Source organism: Helianthus annuus, chromosome 10, assembly GCF_002127325.2.
Source record: "Helianthus annuus cultivar XRQ/B chromosome 10, HanXRQr2.0-SUNRISE, whole genome shotgun sequence".
Taxonomy (NCBI): domain Eukaryota; kingdom Viridiplantae; phylum Streptophyta; class Magnoliopsida; order Asterales; family Asteraceae; genus Helianthus; species Helianthus annuus.
In genome coordinates this window covers 83602299-83623123 of record NC_035442.2, presented here as the reverse complement: position 1 = coordinate 83623123, position 20825 = coordinate 83602299, and the positions used below count along the sequence as shown (strand labels likewise).

General features: G+C 39.7%; 1 protein-coding gene across 1 annotated transcript; it reads left to right on the top strand.

The window, feature by feature from the left end:
• The first annotated feature begins 15239 nt into the window (after window positions 1-15239).
• On the top strand, window positions 15240-20295 carry LOC110881945. The gene is made up of 2 exons (XM_022130069.1): window positions 15240-16632; window positions 16748-20295. The coding sequence occupies exons 1-2, from the start codon at window positions 15240-15242 to the stop codon at window positions 20293-20295; spliced, it is 4941 nt and encodes a 1646-aa protein (XP_021985761.1).
• The last annotated feature ends 530 nt before the right edge of the window (window positions 20296-20825 follow it).

The window sequence follows — 20825 nt, the reverse complement described above, 5'->3', positions numbered from 1 at the left end:
TTCAACATGTTTAGGTATATAATACTTGTCATAGGACTAGTTAGGCGTCTCGAACGCGCATTTGCGTGAACGACGCGTTAAAGTAGCATAAGCTACCTTAATGGGTCGTAACTGTCACACCCGACCACGTAAAACAACAAAATGTGGCGGAAATGTCGGGGAGTGTTGTAATAGAATCATTGTTTCACAACCATGGATTAAATAATTTCGTTTTATTGAATCATTGAACTCTTTGTTCTATTACAAATCAGATAAATACAAATATTATCTTTCAAGTTTTAAAGTCGCTAAGGCACGAGTCCATCCTAAGTGTAGCATGTATCAACAATCATCACAAAGCAGCACCTGAAACATGTGTAAAAATAGGTACGTCAGCATAAAAATGCCTGTGAGATACATAGGTTTTATTGAAAATAGGCTTCATGACTTGTAAGTTTAAAAGAATGTTTTATCAAAAATAGTCATGAGCTTTTTAAAATGTTTTCTTTTGAAAATCATGTTTAAGAAAACATATGTTATAAAAGAAAGATGTATAAATAAATAATTAAGTAAAAATGAGTTAGTATATAATATATTGTTTGAAAAACAATATTTTGATAAAAAGGTTCGTAGTATATATAAAAATATACTTTGGTTTTAAGAAAGTCAAATAAGTAATATATTAAAATATATTTCAGTTCCAAAATAGTCAAACAGATAGTATATTAAATATACTTTAGTCGTTAAAATAACAGTTTTCAGTAGTATGTCAAAAGTATACTTTGGTTTTATTAATAACATATTAAACTATGTTTTGGTTTTAGTAATAACATATCAAACTATATTTTGGTTTTATAAATAACATATCAAAATATGTTTTGGTTTTATAATTAACATATTAAACAATGTTTTGGTTTCATAAATAACATATTAAACTATGTTTTGGTTTTATAAATAACATATCAAAATATGTTTTGGTTTTATAAATAACATATTAAAATATGCTTTGGTTTTATGAATAACATATTAAATTATGTTTTGGTAATTAATCAAAGTATATGTTGGTTTTGTACAATATCACATATGAGAGCATATCAAACTATACTTTTGGGAGTATAACTAAATATACCAAAAATAATGTGATTTAAGAATTCATTCAGACCTAGTGCATCAAACTACACCTTTGAGACTATAGGAATACCACAAAGGTAATCCCTATTTGGATAAAAATAAATTGGTTTCAGACATTCCATGACAACAGGAATGGGGTGTCAATTCCTATAGCGTTATATCATACTACCAACCGGTTTGGTGAACAAAAATAAGTACTATCCAACAATGAATTTTATAATCTTTAAGAAAAAATAGTGTTTTAACCATAAATAAGCATTCATTTTGTAAAAAGATAAGTACTAATATGTATAATCAATTATACTTTTGAAATCATGAAAATAACAAATAGGTACACATATTTCACCCCAAAACATTTGAAAACAGTAAAAGAGGGGACTATGTACTCACTTGAGAGTGCTTAGAAGTCTTGAACAACTACCAAGCAAGCTAGAGGGATCACGGAATCAAACGGCACCTAATATAGGTAACTACGTAAATAAACCGGACCTAAATCGGAAGATCGGATAGGATGAGGTCTCGTAAACCAATTGAGTGTGGGAACTCATATGATATGGTTTAACAAGGCCTACATACTAAAAGGAAACCTAACCTAAGTGCTTACGACCCATTACGACCCATTTAGATAGCATACGCTACTTTAACGCGTCGTTCGCTTAAAACGCGTTCGGACCGTCTAACTTGTCCTACGACAAGTATTATATGCCCTAACATACTTAATTATGTTGCATAATTAGTTAAATGACAAAATTTTGGGTTACATATGTTTAAATATCAATTATGCATAAAAAAGGGCATTTTGGTCATTTTCCTAAGGCATATAAACTACCTATCATACAACTACTTAAACGAAGTGACCATAAGGTATAACCTCGGAAGGTTATTCCCTATACAACTATGGTCGCCTAAAGTGTTTGGTCAGATCCTAATGATCGACCAAACGGGTCGGGTTCGAAAGTATAAGCGATTGTTTAGATCGCTTACCTTACGACTCTACATAAGCACTAATCTAAAAGTGACAAGCTAAACATGTTTAAAACATGTTTAACAAAGTTTGAAAACTATTTGGATATCAAAACAAACGGTTTTGATATCTAAGAGTAGTTTGGTTACAAAATACGCATAAACACGTATTTTGTCCGAAACTACGGCTCGTCACTACACCTAATCAACGTGGTAATCAGTAGGTATAGTCACTAGGGACTATGACCATCGTGATTACACTCACGTTGCGAAGTTCAAACGAACTTCGTGTTGACCAAAGACTGGTCAAAGCAGAAAGTCAAACACGGTTTGACCACACTAGAAAAGCGATAAAAGAACGAAAGAAGCTTACAAAGGGTCCAAGCTAGGAAATCATGATCCAAATAGCTCAGGTATGAGGTGTTAAAACCCCAACTTAGAGCCTTTTGAATCAGATTGTGAGTTGCAACAATGAAGGTGTTGGGTATTTATAGGAAAATCACAACCGTTAGGATCGTTCCTCAATAAACGAGCTTCAATCCTAGCCCTCCATGTGTGCCCCCTGATTTCTAATACCTTGGGCACCCTAAAACCAGTCCATAGGATCCTCAAAACCATTTGCAAGAGCTGGAAGTGGCTGGAACAGGCTGTAAATAGCTGGTTCATTTTTGCAGGTCTGATGGTCTTACACGGCTCGCGTAAGAGTCAAGGAGGTCTTACGCAGCCCGCCTGGACTCCAGTTCAGCAAACAAAGTTTAAGAATTAGCAATTTCAGTCCCTATATGTGTATAAGCCTCATTTTAACCCATTTGAGGCCCGTTAAGCCAACTTTAAGGCCCTACAATGATGCCTAAGAATAGTGGACATGAAACATGCTCAAAAATATGCCGGATGTCGGTTTGTTTGGTCGTATGATCGCGATATTCGCTTAATTACGACGAAATGCGCAGGAATGCGAAAAACGATCCAAATTACGCGACGAATGGATTTTTCTTATTCCAAACACTAAAATAAAATATTTTAATGCTTACATAAATTTTTGGACATCCGGATGTATTCAGAACGTAAGTTATGTGCGAAAATGCAAACTTATGCACTTTTTGACGCTTTTAGTCCCTGAATGAGCATAAAGTTTATTTTAGCACACCGAACCCCTCAAAGCCTATTTCTAAGCTATGTAAAGGATATTTAGGGTGTGTTTAACTTATGATCATGTTTCGGTATGTCTGTTACAGTACTAGTCAGCATACTTTCGTAGTTTGTCGATTTTAGTCCCTGTAAGCGAATAAACTTGATTTCGGCATACCAAACTATCCAAAAATTATTTCTAAGTTATGTAAAGGTTATTTAAGGTATTTTAAGCCTATTTCACTATTCCGGAGTGTTTGTTGCATTAAACTGGTTATATTTACGCATCAGATCGCGTATAACCTTTCGGAAAGCGATTTAAAGCCCGAAATAGAACAAGAATTGATATGTGTAAACGATACACATATTTTTACAAATCCCAAGTATGAAACACAATATTTCACTGGTTTGGTATTTGTTTGATGATTGAAGTGACACAGGTGTCACAGTCTCCCCTACTTAGGAAATTTCGTCCCGAAATTTAAATTTAGGGGAAACTTGTGAAGACAACTGTGATGGTTTCGCTTTCGAACGAATCCCTTGAACCCTAAGTAAAACTCTGGGCCATGTTAGGATTCTTAGCGAAATTGCCAATTCTCAAAGTGAAGTCCTTGTAGTAGCAAAACATGGAGTTTCGAACTACGGACAGAAGAACGTTTCTTATGAAAACTTATCATAGGAAACTTGGTGTGTGTTTGAAATCAGTGTTGGAGAGTGTAAGAATAAAATGACATTGGTCAAGGTCCAGGACTTCTAGTAACTTAAATAACACTACGTTCGCAATGTAATAAGGAACACTTATATATAGGAAGTAACAGCGGCGTATCCACCATGCTCCTTCCTACATTGTTCCCATTTCATTTTTTTTTGGGTAAAGGGTTACCCCGGTGATTCTATTAAAATGCAACCGCAATTAAGTACAAGTAGTGAGGATGTGTTCCACACTAGTTCATATACAGGACATGCCCCATATATGTAAAACATAACAAAAACCAACGACCTATAACACCCCATAACCTAGTCTACTATACATCAAGTCACGACATCCAGTAGACAAAACAATGCAAAAACACAAAACATCGTCTCAACCACCATCATCAAAAATAAAGTGGCCACAAAACAGCAGCCCCTTCAGACGAAAAGCAGACAGCCTATCCATTAGAGAACTTGGTAGAAGAGGTGCTTGCCCCTGCTTTCGAAGAAAAAGGATGAGTACCCGATGTCATAAATGCACTAGTTTCATTGTAGACTTCTTCAACCTCTTCCTCATCCGATTCCTGCCTATCATTCGACGGTTTCTTCTCAACTCGACCCACCGTGATACCTCCCTGATTACCAGTATCATCCTTTAGAATGTCAAACGGGTTAGACGTTGAAACCTGATTCTGCATCGGAATCTTTGAGGACGATTTTGGTTTAGGGTTGGCAACTGGCCTGTACACTAACTTAGGCTTCTGATTTTTCATATGGATGCCTTGGTTGTTCACTTTCTTCTTCTTGCCCTCTACAACCTGAAAATCATCATTATTTTTTACAGCATCCCCACTTGGAGTTACCTGAGGGTTCTTCGGGCACGAGCTGTCATCATGGCCAAATACACAACAAGAGAAGCACCTAAGAGGCTCCCAATCATATTCAATCTTGACCTCCACCTTTGAATACCCACTACCATCCATAGATGGGATAGCAACAGTAACACTCTTTTTTAATTCAGCCCCCGCTTGCACTTCAATAAGCGCTCTAGCATAGCTGCTCCTTCCCCAAGATTCAGCACACATCGAGGCAGTATACGTATCCAACATCTTAGGTGTCCCAATCATAGAGGCAACCAAGCTAAGCCCATCCTCAGTAAATGCCGCTAACGGCACATCATGCATCTTGACCCAAACTGGAACCACATTAATATCCTCTTTTTCCATCTTTATAGAGGGCGACCACTCCTTCAAAATTATGGGAACACTTCTGATTAACCAAGGCCCATCCTCTAGCATTTGATTCATCCCTTCCTTAGAAGTAAACTTAAAGAAAAAGAACCCATTTGCATTCATCATGAGACGGGAAAGACCATATTTCGCCCAGTTGTTTTTTGCAAAGTAATCGACCACAGGAAATGCCAACCGTTTACCCAGAAAATATCCAAACAAAGTGTTAGCATACCTATCAGTAACTTGTTGAACCGACGACAATGGAATAACAACATCAGCCCCATCAACTTTCTTAGCAGATTCCATCGCCCGAAAATTCACTTTAACCTTCTCCTTTGTATTCTTTACAATGTGAGCGAAGGAAACAGGACTTGCAGTTCCCGAAGTACGTGCTTTACCGTGAGCAGCCCTGTTGTCAGCCGAAAAAGATGCACCAAGTAGATCTGATTTTGGCGAAAACTTGCTAGGGTAATCCCAAAAATTGTTAGACTTATCAACATCCCGTTTTTCCAAACGAACTGGAACTGTGGCCTTGGTGAGATCATCAATGATATTTGAAGACTTAGGTTCACTTTGTGTTCCAATCGTTACACCACGCTTTGGCTGCAAAGTGTTCCCATCAACATCAAGAAACCGTGCAACAATTTCTTCAAACGATAATCGCGGCTTCCCACGAATATCTTGTTGGTTTCCACCAGAACAATTAAGATCATCCATTACAATATTGACAAACCCTAATCGCCGTCAACAGAAATTCAGCAAAAGGCAGCCGTGACAAACACCGAATCAGAACCCTAACCGCCGTCAAGCTGAAAAAACGAAGTGTGTTGCAATCAGAAGTGTGTTGAATACGAATAAACCCTAGTTTAAAGCTGCAATGAAACCCTAAACCAAGGCTGCCACACTTCAAGAGTCCACTCCTTACTTCAGCCCCTAATCTGATCACGAACGTATGAAACTAATCCCTTAGAGATGTCGGCCAACAATTATGTGAAAAGCCTGAAAAAACCCTAGCCGCCAACCCTATTTCAAACAAAAGAAACCTGAAAAACCCTAGCAGCCGTCACGTACAAAATCGATCAAGAAAAGATGAATCAGATTGTAAATGCAGCAAACACAATCTCTCTTTGTATACCCAATCCAGATTAACAACGAAATCAAACAACCACGGCAGCCAAGTGTAGAAAAAATGAAAAACGAACCCTAATCTTGAACAAAAACGAACCAAAGAATGACTATATTGAATCGTAAGTGTAAATCAGAATTGATGAGACTCTAATCACACAAAACAATCCCTATAATCATCAAGAAAAACGAATTTTAGGTCAAGGAGGCAAGAGGGTCGATTTTCTCCATTAGAGAGAGAGAAAACTAGGGTTTTTTTGGAAATGTTCCCATTTCATTTTCTCATTACTATAGGTCTTAACACATGACAAAACTTGCTGTGGTTTCTGTGCACTGAATTCCATAATTATGTATGCATCCATAATTACATAATTCCTTGCACAGTCCGCACAGTTTATTTCATAATGCGTAGGGGAAAAATCAATTGAATAAACATGAAGCGTCTTGACTAGACCACCAAAGGATCTTTTTAACTAGATCAACGAACGATCTTTTTAACTAGATCAACACATGATCTTCTTAACTAGACCGTTGTATAATCTTTTTAAATAGACCACTTAAGGGATCTTTTCAATTATATCATCATATGATATTCCTAACCAGATTTTCAAAATCAATCTGTTTAACTAGACCACTCAAGGGGTCCAATTATAAAATAGTACTTTATAACCCAAGGGACTTAACTACAACGTAGAAGTCCATTAAGGATTTAAGATAGTACCTTTGGATATCGTACTATGAATCCCTCATATGGAAATATTGAAGATTCTATGAGGATTTGGATAACGAAAATTCAGATTACACAAAAACACAAGACATAAAAGGAATCACATAAGCACATATAATCACATAATTGCTTAACTTGATTTTTAAATTTGTTATCTTTGGACACGGGTATTTAAAGCATACCAGGAATCCAATCCGTGGATTTCATTTGGTACTTTAAATATTTTCAAGAATCTATCCATAAAGATAGGAAGATCTTAATAAGAATTCGGCTTTGTCCTTATTGAATCATAATATACGTATTAAGGCATACGAATAATTCAATTACGGGCTCCGATTTGAGCGATAATCATCCACAAAGATCTAATTGTGAAGATAAGAAGATCCTATATAGATTTTTGGAATTTGTGTAATGAAAGGTGTTTCGAACCTTGCACTAGACGTGCTTAAGTCGATACACAAGGTAGAAAGTTTATGAGGCTGAGGTACTAGATATGCCAAGGCGACATATGAAGCAGAATTTGGAGTTTGAGCAGCGGCAGGATCTGCAACTGCTTTGCTTTGGACAGCAAAGCGGCACATGTTAACTAAATGTCCCCATCGTCCACCGTGGGTACATTTGAAACAGGGTATTTGATTCGGATGATGACGGTTACATTGATTGCACCAAGGAGCAGTTCCCTTGTACAGCTTCATCCCTGAGGCGAGTCATGTACCTAAGGTCCTGCAAGGCATGCAGCAGAGAGTCAACAACTAGTTGAGTGAGTTCACAGTTAATAGTTCAGTAATCGTAATAGTATAGTAAGCCTTGTGTTCGTTCATTAAGTCATGTATCGTATTAGTTCGTATCGCGGCCCTCTAGGCATGTATGCGAAGATTAGGGAAAGTTCCCAAGTATTCTAGACTAGGTATATTTGTATCGCGGCCACCTGGCATGTGTGCGAAGTTTAGTGTATAGTTCGCGGCCTTCCTAGGAATGTGTGCGAAGATTAGTCATATTATCGCGGCCAACCCCGGCGTGTGTGCGAAGATCAGTTCTATAAGTATCACTAGTCTAGTCGTATCTTATCAATAACCCTTCCTCACCCGAGGACCATATAACTAAGTTCCATAAGCTAGGTAAGTACAAGTAAATAATCCAACCCATTCCCACCCTGGGAACCCCATGCCTTGGCTGTGTGAACTCACCTTGGTTTGCTCGGTATGCTAGGTATGTGCTCAAAGTAAGTCAATCACGTCCTAAGGTACGCACGTATACATAATTAGTTCGTATTCACTAAGTTGGCACGTAAGTGTAATCACAGTGGACAATGCATCAATAATCACCAAGTAGCACATTGTACGTATTCGAGTTCATACAAGTCATGCATATCAATCTAACAACAGTTAGTTAACTCAGTTAAGTTTTAACGGAAATGGTTAAGTTACTGTGCTGTTTTACCCACTCGACGAAACACCCGTTTCGTCGTTATATCCCTTCGACGAAACACTAACTGTTTCGTCATGATATCCCTTGGCGAATCACATTCCGTTTCGTCATGACTGGCCTTGACGAAACAAAGTTTTGATTCGTCATATCCGTTTCGTCGGGCAAGCGATTCGTCGACAGTCAGATTACGTCGAGTTTCAGTTACGTCCTAATGCAAATTAAGTTACAATTTCAACAGTTACGCAATATCACAGGAAACCCTAATTATTGCTAACAGCCGTCATGAACATTATCGATCATCATCATCACACAGAATCATCATCATCATACAGAATCATCATAAAGAAATCGTTCAACACCATGAGCCTTATACTACCCATCATCAATCTATACGCATCAAAATCAAACATCAATGAAACAGGGATCATGTCATCATTCGAACAACCCAACATAACCCTACAGTTCACCAATTTGTACATGCCAATCAATTATACGTTCATACGTGACAGTTTACGAACACCGAACCATATAGATCATCATACGTTACAAAAACCTAACACATAAACGTTATTAGAACTCTAGTCGCTAGCCTGATCAGATTTATGAGATCAACAACAACAACATAAACACACAAAACAATTACGGAACTAATCACACTATGCCGGCTGACCCAATCAAAACAAACCCTAATTCTCTCTCTCTAGCATGGCGATTTTTATCTTGCTTGTAAACCTCCGATTTTCTTCCTGATCTTGGTATAACAGTCTGATCATCGGCATAATCTATACAGCCGATTCGAACTTGTTAGCCAAGGGATTAAGTTAATCTAGGGTTTCTGTTTTTGTTTCTTTAATCGCCTCCTTTTTCCAAGTTCTTGATTCTGTTGGTTTAGTGGTTAGGGTTTATCAATTAACGTTGATTCACCTTAATCCCTACTCTGATTTGATAGAGGCTTGAGATAAGCGCTAGATTAGGGTTTTTTTTTTTTGGGTAAAGGGTTACCCCGGTGAATTTTATATATCATCAAAAAACAAAACAGGGTGTGACAAGAATTGGCACACACTACTAGACTTGGCATACCAAGTCTAGGCAGTCCAAAAACAAACACAACCAACTACAGAAACAACCCAGAACAACAAAACCAAAAACGGCCACAACTAAACTAGACAACTCAAGACTCTAGTTAATTCATTTAGCCTGGATCATTTAGCTGATTCTCTGTAGAGATCTTCCATTTCTCGAAAACTCTCCTGTTCCCCGGATTGCTGTCCTTTTTGAACCCCATCACTTTTAACCGGACCGTATGAAGTATCACCTGCGCCACCTGTTCGGGAGTTCGGCAATTTTGAGAAAATAATCGGTTGTTTCTCTCTTGCCAAATAAAATACGAAGATGCTGCTATAAGAATCTTGCAAATAACATGAACCAACGTCTTCGAATCAGCATATTGAGCCATCCATACCATAATAGAGCTCCATTGGTCAGACACACTATCCCAATCCACCATTGTCTTTACATTGTTCCAAATTTTAGACGCATAGGAACATTGAAAGAAAAGATGATCACGCGAGTCCCGGCCGTACCTGCAAAGAGGACAACACATTAACCTTAAGTTAGTTTCGCTTCCTGCTTCCCATGCCGCCAATCTGTCTTGCGTCTTTAGCTTATCTTTGCACACAAGCCACATATGAAACGAATGTCTCGGTATACATTGAGCGAACCACACCATGTTTGCCCACGAAACGATTCCATCCCTGTTGCGTATAGAATCCCACACCACCCCAGATCCGAAGCTACACTTGTTTCCTTCCCGATCCTTCCAACTGATTCTATCCTCCATATTTTGATCTAGAGTCGGAACCGGTAAGTTAATTAAAACCGGGTACAAGTCATTCCAAGCTTGAGGCCATTTCCATTGAGAGTGATCATCAATCAGATCCGCAACAGAAGACTGTAGGTTAAAACCTGCATTGGCAATGTGTCTCGGCGTAATAAAGGATCTAAGCGGGCTGTATTCACTCCAATTATCACTCCATGCATTTGTTTGAGTCCCACTTCGAATAGTAAACCAAACATGCGGTCGAACCAACTCACGAATGGAGAGGATTTTCCTCCACCCCCAGCTCATGTTTCCTCGACTCGGAATATCCCAAAAAGACTTGCCTTTCAGCTTATAAGAGTGAATCCAACTTACCCATAAAGATTTCCGTTTAGTGATAATACTCCATATATGATTGGTAATTAAAGCTTTATTGACATCGGCAATACTACGAATGCCTAAACCACCTTCCTTTTTGGGTAAACAAACATCCTTCCAAGCCACTTTCGCTCGAACTCTACTATCAGTTCCCGCATTCCATAAAAATCTTCGGATTCTTTTCTCTAGATCATGAATGATACGAACAGGAATAATAAAAACGGAGGCCCAGTATATGTGCATTGAGGAGAGGACCGAATTTATAAGTTGGAGCCGACCCGCAAATGACAGAGATTTATTCATCCAGCTCGTGATTTTATGTTCCAACCGATCAACAAGGATTTTGCAATCCTTAAAATTCAGCCTAGTGGTAATAAGCGGAACCCCAAGATACCGAACAGGAAGATTACCTTGTTGAAAAGGCATAACACTCAGAATCTGCTGACGAACCGATGGAGGAACGTTGCACATGAAAACCGTGCTCTTTGAAGGGCTCGGAACTAAGCCGGATATACTAGTGAACAACTCAAGAGCATTTTTAACCTTGTTAACCGAGCTGATGTCACCATTTACAAAGATAAACAAATCGTCCGCAAATGAGACGTTAATGATTTTCTGCTTAGCACAGTGAGCATGAAATTTAAACGAAGATTCCGCCGCCTTTTGAAGTAATAAAGAGAGCACCTCCATGATAAGCGTGAATAAGTAAGGCGACATGGGATCCCCTTGACGAAGGCCACGTTTCCCCGGGAAGTAACCGTGGATATCACCATTAATACTGACCGAATACGAAGCCGTGGTTACACATGTCATGATCCACTTAACCATCTTATTATGAAAACCAAACCGCTGAAGAACTATCTCCAAAAAACTCCAATTTACCGTGTCATAAGCTTTCTGAATATCAATCTTAAAAGCACATCTCGGAGGACCTCTATTTAAATGGTAGTTGTGCATGAGCTCTTGAGTGAGAAGGATATTATCAGATATTTTCCTACCCGGCACAAAGGCGGATTGGTTAATCCCCACAAGCGACTCCAGGCTACCCTTTATTCTATCCGTAATAATCTTACTTATGCACTTGTACAGAACATTGCAACAAGAGATTGGACGATAGTCCAAAACTGAATCCGCCGTATCTTTCTTAGGAATCAATGCCAGAATCGCATGATTTATTTGTTTCAACAGTTGACCATTATCAAAGAAATCCAACACCGCATTAGTAACCTCGTCACCCACAATATCCCATGCATGCTTAAAAAACGCTGAAGTGTACCCATCAGGGCCTGGGGCTTTATTTTCACTAATGCTAAACATAGCCTGCTTAACCTCCTCACGGGTAACCTGACGCACCATATAACCCGCAACATTAGCCGAGAGAACATTGGTGAAGACATCCTCCAAGCTTACCGATTCAACCGGGTATTCCACACCCAAAAAATTAGAATAATGAGAAACCAACGCATTCACAACACCATCTCCATCATACCGATTACCCGAAGCATCCAGAATACTATGAATTTTACATCTTGCATTCCTGCTTTTCACCATATTATGAAAGAAACTTGTATTCGAATCACCAGCACATAACCATTCCACCTTAGACTTTTGTTTCAGAAAGCTCTCCTCATCATATGCCGCTGATTGAAACTCATGAAGACATTGAACCTCCATTTGCCGTAAACTAGCATCAAGAGGGTCTTTATCAATCATCATCTGGATGTCGTCCAATTTTTTCCTCAACTCAGTCACCTTTGTATGGAGATTCCCCTGATCAAACAAAATTCTTCTCATATACGGCTTAAGGTTCCTTAGTTTCTTCATAACCGAAAACATATGAACACCATCAATGCTCTTCGACCATTCCTGAACCACATACTTTCTAAACTCAGGTTTAGCGGTAATAAAGTTAGGAAACTTGAACGGTTTAGCCCGTTTAGCCACACTATTGTTCGTCTTTAAAATGCATGGAGAGTGATCAGACACTCTATACGGCTGGAACAAGGCATAAGCGTCTGGAAAACTCTCGAGGAACTTAAGATTACCCATTACTCGATCGATCTTTTTCAAGAGTCCGATGCCATTTTTTGGTTTTTGGGTCCAAGTATAGTGAAGGCCGTGGCCTTTGATATCAAGCAGCTCCACCTTCTGGATACAATCATTAAACTCCCTCATACTAATAGTATGCTTCGACGGCCCATAAAGCGAGTCTTCATGATAAAGAGTGGTGTTAAAATCCCCCATCACGAACCAGGGCTTATCATAACACAGACTATTATGCTTACAAAGATCATCCCATAGGGCCCTCCGTTCCTGATACTTATTTTCGGCATACACAAACGAACCAAAGAGAACTTTCCCATTAGCCTTGAAAATCAATTGAACATGTATGACTTGGTCCGATTGAGCCAAGACCATAAGATCTACTGAATCCGTATCCCAACCCAAGATAATTCTAGTGCCTCGACTACATTGACCACCATTTGAAGTCCAATTCCATTTTCTAAACACATTTTTGCAAACTTTAACCAGTTTCGTAACATCAACATGAGACTCTAAGATAGCACAAACTTTTAAATTATTTTCAGCTACTAGAACACGAACCTCACTTTGTTTCAGGGGACGGTTCAATCCCCTTATGTTCCAGGACATAATACTATCCATTCAAACCGATGTGACCGGGAGTGCTTGCCCCCTCAGCTTGAGTATCCTGATTCGCATTCCTCATAAATTTTGACATCTCCGTTGGAATCTCGTCTAAAATCTCGTCTATTTCATGCACCGTATCACCACCTTTTTTATCCTTGTTATGTGAATTACCCGGTCTACTCTCATATCCATCCCCCTCTGCTGAATCAAGGACATCAAAGGCATTCGAAATTTTTACATTGAATGTACCCGACCCTTTTGCGCCTGAAGAAGTTGACACAGCATTTTCTATTTTATCCTCCTTTGTGCCCGATGTACTTGCCCCAATCGTATTCAGCTTGGGCCGATAAATCACTTTGGGTTTTTGTTTCTTTTGCAGATATGACCGCTTCGCTACCCTCCTCCTATCCGTAACAAATCCTTCATCATCAACGACTACCTGTTTAAGTTTACCCCTATCCACCTTACTGCACGTATTCTCATCATGCCCAAATAAACAACATGTCGCACACCGAAGGGGTTTCCATTCATATTCAACCTTTACACGTTCAGTTATATACCCCTCCTCATCCATCTTTGGAATAGCTAGGATAATATGGTCTTTAAGATCTTTATCCGCACTGACTTCAATCATGGCTCGCGCATAACTACTCCTACCCCAATTCTCAACACACATATCAGCAGTGTAAGAATCCAATCTTTTTGGAACCCCTAGTTTGGATGCTAGTAGACTCAAACCATCACCCGTGTACACTGAAATTGGAACGTTGTGCAACTTAACCCATACTGGAACATTTTTAATCCCATCTTTCTTTAGACTAACCTTAGGCGACCACACATTCAAAAATAAAGGAACTTTACGAATAAGCCATGGCCCTCCTTCCAACACCTTCGTCATACCATCTTTAGAATCAAATTTAAAGAAAAAGAATCCATCTGAGTTCATCATGAGTTTAACAAATCCATACTTGGCCCAGACATTCTTTGCATAATATTCAACTACTGGAAACGGTAATCTATTTCCAAGAAAGTAACCATATAACACGTTCTCAAACTTATCTTGAACCTGCTTGACAACTTCTTTAGGAATAACAATGTCCGCACCCTCCCTTGTCTCAACTGGTTCCATAAGTCTGAAATTTACCTCTGTTTTCCTCCGATTTGACTGCACTTTTTCAGCATACGAGACTGGTTCTTCTGCCTTATAAGTATCCCAAAAAGGCTCATCATGCACAGTATCAGGTTGACCCGTAGCAGCCCTCGACGACGATCCTCCAGCAGCAAACATATTCTCCACAGGTAAAGATATTGCCTCCAACCCATCAAGGATCGATGGATTATTCGTGGAATATAATCCCCTCCTTGGCAGCAATGTATTACCTTCAATGTTTGTGACCCGTAATCCAATTCCACGTATCGGAGCAGTGCCTGGCGTTGAACCCGGAGTTGCATCAGCGTTTTCATTAGCCACCTGAAAACCCTTATTAGGGTTTAACGAGGCGCTCAATATATCCGGCGGTTTAACAAGTCTAGCATCCATATCCGATTGCTTGAACTGCTTAGAATCCATGACAAACAAGATCTAGAACCATGCAACGTGCAAAAAAGAAAGAGAAATAACAAGAACCAAACGATCCGGCGACAAACCCTAGCAGAAAAAACGAAAGAAAAAAATAACCTTAAACCCGACGTCAAACGATTAGAAAACACGGTGAAGTCTAGTATCCTTACTCAGAAGGAACGACAACACCCCACTTGCTAACCGAAATCAATCAAGAAGAAGATCAGTAGGAACGAACGAAGCAAACTAGGGTTTCTTGAGTAGTCGCCAAAATCGCCTAAGGGACCAGAGAAAAGCCATTTTTCACTCCACCCCTCACTTGTAATAAGCGCTAGATTAGGGTTTGCTGTCTTCTTTTCGTTCTTGTGTCTTCTGGTCTTCTGGTTTTCTTGGAGTCTCGTTGCATGGTTGTCTGGCTTTTGGTTCATGGAGAGAGTTGATGTTTCTAACAAAGATGATCGTAAAAAACCTGATGTTGTGCAGCCAGATGTGCGGTTGAAAGCTGGGGGTTCTTTTCAGGGTTTGTCTTTCATGCCAAGAAGAGGTACTATTTCTTTAACCCAATTGCAAGCTGCTGCATCTGACCCGTTCCCCTTGCATACTGAGGGACCGAGGATGATTAACATAATTGATGAATTAACGAAAGTAACTAGCTCAGTCCCATTGGAGAAGGAGTCCACGGTGGGACAGAATGATACAACTAATGGGCAAGGTAGTGTGAAGAAACCATCTTTTGTCTCTGTATTGAAGACAGATGTTCAAGAGAAGGTTAAGTTCAGATTTCTTGAAACGGAAAATGTCATCGATGATGTTGATGTAACTATCCCGCTGGAGTCGGTAAAGAAAGTCCAAAGCAGATTTGAAAATGTCATTTACGGATACTTCTTGGGTAAAAGGCTGGCTTTCCCCGTCGTTGAATATTTTGCTAAAAATAAATGGCAATTGTACGGACTAGAAAAATGCATGATGAACTCAAAAGGATTTTTCTTTTTTAAGTTTTCGGACAAGGCGGGTATGGAACAAGTGTTAACTGAGGGACCTTGGCTAATTCGTAATGTTCCAATCTTCTTGAGGGCTTGGACGACTGATGTTGAACTCAAGAAAGACGAACTTAAGCATGTTCCTGTGTGGGTTAAAATACATGATATACCTCTAGCAGCCTATACGGATGACGGCTTGAGCTTACTTGCATCCAGAATTGGGAAACCAATGTTCCTTGACAAATATACTTCCAACATGTGCCTGGAGTCATGGGGTAAAAGTAGTTTTGCAAGGGCTGTTATTGAAATTGACGCTAACCAGGATATGAAGGACTCCCTAAAAGTGGCTATTCCAAACTTGGAGGGTGAGGGTGTCTCAAAGGCCACGATTGGGGTGGAATATGAATGGAAGCCGCCTAGATGTCATCATTGTTGTGTGTTCGGGCATGAGGGTGAATCTTGTCCAAAACATGTTAATTTATCCAAAGAACCAAAGTTGAAACAAAAGGTGGATGATGATGGTTTCATGGATGCAAACAAGAAGAAATCCTCTGGAAATCAAAAACCGGGTATTATGTTGAACAAACCCAAGAAGAAATTTGAATACCGTGCTATCCAAAAGCCAAGCCAGAAGCAAGACAAACCTAACCCTCACAAGGCGTCCACTTCGGCACCTGTGGTTAATATTAGTAACTCATTTGCTTCTTTAGATGAACTTCCGAATGAAGATGACCTCTTGAATTCAGACGTGGATGAAGTATTAGAAAACAATGAAGGGGTGGCAAAAGTAATGACTGGTGATGACCAGCAAACAGGGGCAAGCACTCCTGATATAGTGGGTTTGAATGGATAGTATTGTTGCCTGGAACATAAGGGGTTTAACCGCACCCCTGAAACAAAAGGAGGTCCGAAATGCTATTGTGGAATTTGATCTATGTGTTTGTGCAATTTTAGAATCTCATATTCATGTCTCTAATCTTAACAAGATTTGTTCCAGTATTAGAAGCACGTGGAACTGGACTTCTAACGGGAGTCTGTGTAGCAAAGGTACGCGGATTATTCTGGGATGGGATAGTAATATAGTTGATATCATGACCTTGGCTCAATCTGATCAGGTCATGCACACCCAAGTTCACTTCAAAAATAGTAAGAAAATAATGTTTTGCTCGTTTGTTTACGCGAAGAACTCTTACATAGAGAGACGAGAATTATGGGATAGCTTGAAAATTCATAAGGCCTTCGCTCACGATAAACCATGGGTCATTCTGGGTGATTTTAATGCAGCTTTATATTTGGAAGATAAATCCATGGGCTCTTCTCTAATTGACATTAATATGAGAGAATTTAAATCGTGTGTTGAAGATATTGAAGTTGTTGATGTAAATCGTTCGGGTTGCCACTTCACATGGAACCAGAAGCCAAAGCAGGGTATTGGAGTTCTCAAAAAAATTGATCGAATCATGGCCAATGTTCCTTTTATTCAGATGTTTCCAGAAGCTGTAGCTGTCTTCCAACCGTATCGAGTATCGGATCATTGCCCTTGCATCCTTAAAAATCCTAGATCGGTCTCTCACAAACCCAAACCTTTCAAGTTTCCAAACTTTCTGGTATTCAAGAAGGATTTTCCAGTTATTGTTAAGAAGACTTGGGAGCAGCAATTTTTGGGTATTAAAATGTTACAAGTGGTTAAGAAACTGAGAGTTCTCAAGAAGCCTTTGCGATCTTTACTGGCTAAACAAGGGAATATCCATGAGAAAGTTAAAGGGCTGCGAAAGGAGTTAGATGAAATTCAACTACGCATTGATGCTAACCCTTCGGACTCGGAGCTGAGAAGTTTAGAATCGAAGTGTTTGAAAGAATTTCAAGATGCCGCTTTGGATGAAGAAAGGTTTCTAAAGCAGAAATCAAAAGTTAAATGGCTGGAGGTTGGTGATTCTAATTCTGCATTTTTTCACAACACTGTCAAATGCAAAAACCATTTTAGTAGAATTGATGTTATAAAAGATGCCAATGGTATTACTTTTGAGGGAAGCGACGTTGGTAAGGCTCTGGTTACTCACTACGAGTCGTTTTTTGGCCAAAGGGGTATTATTAATTGTTTGCCTACTAGTGACCTTTTCCGGCATAAGATTGATGAAAATATAGCTCATCACATGGTTCGTGCATTCTCTAATGAGGATATTAAGGCAGCTATGTTCTCTATTGGTTCTTTAAAGGCTCCAGGTCCGGATGGATATTCATCAGATTTTTTCAAGCATACTTGGCATATTATCGGTGATGACATATGTGGTGCAGTTCAGGAATTTTTCCAGTCGGGTAAAATCCTTAAGGAAATAAACCATACTTTTTTGGCTTTAATTCCTAAAGTTCCGACTCCTGATACTGTGTCTGACTTCAGGCCCATCGCTTGCTGTAATGTAATCTACAAATGCATTAGTAAGCTTATCACAACTAGAATTTTGGAGGGATTGAACGGTGTAGTTAGTTTGAACCAATCGGCTTTTATTCCAGGGAGATGCATATCTGACAATATCTTACTTACCCAGGAATTACTTCATAATTATCACCGGGATTATGGGCCCCCTCGCTGCGCGTTCAAAGTAGATATTCAAAAAGCATATGACACGGTTGATTGGGTTTTCTTGGAGGCCATTCTTAAGGGGTTTGGGTTTCACCCAACCATGGTTGAATGGATTATGGTATGTGTCTCTTCTACCTCTTTCTCTATCTGTGTTAATGGAAACGTTTATGGTTATTTCAAAGGGAGGAGAGGTCTAAGGCAAGGTGATCCGATGTCCCCATACCTCTTCACTCTAGTCATGGAAATCTTGACATCCATTTTGCACAATGCATCGACTATAGATTCCTCATTCAGATTCCATAACCGGTGTGTCAAGCAGAGGATTATAAATCTTTGTTTTGCGGACGACCTTTTGTTATTTGCTAGAGGGGAAGTTGCTTCAGTCAAAACAATCATGAGCTCTCTCAACCGATTTAAAGACATGTCGGGATTGCATCCTAGTCTTGCTAAAAGTACTATCTTTATGTGCAATATTGATAGGAGAACTAAACGGAGGATTCTACGTATAGTGCCGTTTCAGCAAGGAGAATTCCCTATTCGGTATTTGGGAGTCCCTCTTATTACCACTAAACTATCTTATAAAGATTGCAGGGTCTTGTCCGATAGACTGGAAAGCCGTATCACCAATTGGAAAAACAAGACGCTATCCTTTGCGGGGCGGTTGCAATTAATTCTTTCAGTTCTATCGGCGATGAGTACTTACTGGGCTTCTGTGTTTACTCTGCCAGCTAGAACTATCAAAGAGCTTGAGCAAAAAATGAGAGGTTTCCTTTGGTGCCAAGGTCCGCTGATGAAAGGTAAAGCGAAAGTCTCTTGGAACTCGGTTTGCATGCCTAAAGCCGAAGGTGGGTTGGGTATTCGAAGGTTAAACGATATGAATATCAGCCTTATGACTAAGCATATCAACAGCATTCTTTCAGGTAGACAATCTTTGTGGGTGGACTGGGTAAAAATCCATCTCTTAAAGGATAGGAATTTTTGGGACATCCCGATTCCGAGTATTTGTAGTTGGGGGTGGAGAAACCTCTTGAAAGGCAGAGTTCATGTTCAACGTTTCTTCTGGACCAAAATAGGAGATGGTATGGCCACTTCAGCTTGGTATGATTCGTGGTGTGAGCTGTGTCCGTTGGGAAATCTTATCTCTCCTTCGATGATGAGACAGGCAGGGCTATCTATCCATTCGAAAGTTGCTGATCTTATCTCGGAAGGTAATTGGAATTGGCCGAGCCACTGGTTAACATCTTACCCGGTCTTGAATCAACTACCGTCTATTAATCTTTCAGAAGGGGTTAGGGACGTTGTTTTGTGGAAAGACATTAATGAGCGCCTGGTCCCGTTCAGTTCCTCTGACGCGTGGGAGTGCATTCGTTCTCGTGGCACTCAGGTGAGCTGGTACAATCTGGTCTGGTTCTCGCAATGTATTCCAAGACACGCTTTTGTTCTATGGCTCGTCTTCAGAAGAAAGTTAGTCACACAAGACAGAATAAGGCAATGGAACATTGATAACAAGGATTGCATGAACTTAATGTGCTGTTTGCTTTGTCACAATAACATCGACTCGCATCATCATCTTTTCTTTGAATGCAAGTATGCGACAGAGGTTTGGAATTGTGTTAACGAGAATTCAGCCATGAAGGCCGTGGGTTCTAATTGGGATGAGATTGTTAGCTGGTTACTTCCTCGGGCTCGATCGAGATCCATAGCCACCATTATTGGCAAGCTTTTGGTTGCGGCTACAACTTATTTTATCTGGCGGGAAAGGAACTCCAGGTTTTTCAACAATCAATTGCGGCCTCCAGAAAAATTGGCTGATCACATCATCAGCAACGTTCGACTTAAGCTCAAATCACTAAAGTTCAAGGACACAATACATGTGCGACAGGTCTTACAAGAGTGGGAGATTAGCTTTGAGGACACTTAGAGCTTTATTCTTGTAATTCGTTTTTGGTTTTACTTTGGTTCCCCTTTGTCTGGGTGGTGTTTTTTTGTTCTTGTTTGGTTACACATTAGCGGCATGTCGCTTTTGTGAACTAGGTGGTGTTTTTGCCTCCTACTTGTACTTATTTGGTTGTGATTAATAGATTCACCGGGGTAACCCTTTACCCAAAAAACTAATCACACTAACCGGAATATTAACAAGAATAGTTCGGTCGCTATGTGAAGTCTGGAAGGATGCAAAGCTGCCGTCACACAAAGGGGAAACTCTAGGGTTTTCTGTTTTTGCTAAAGTGTGACAAATGGAGTGGTTACGTATAACTTATACACGTCTAAGTGTTTTGGGCCCTTACTGGGCTTGGCGAAACTAACGGGCCGGCGAAACAGCCTGTTTCGTCGAGAGGCAGGTGACAGACACATCTTGTTTCGTCGGATGGTTATTGGCGAAACACATTCTTGTTTCGTCGAGTCCTTAATGGGTTCTAACCGTTTAAGTTTAAGTTTTCTGATAAGTCA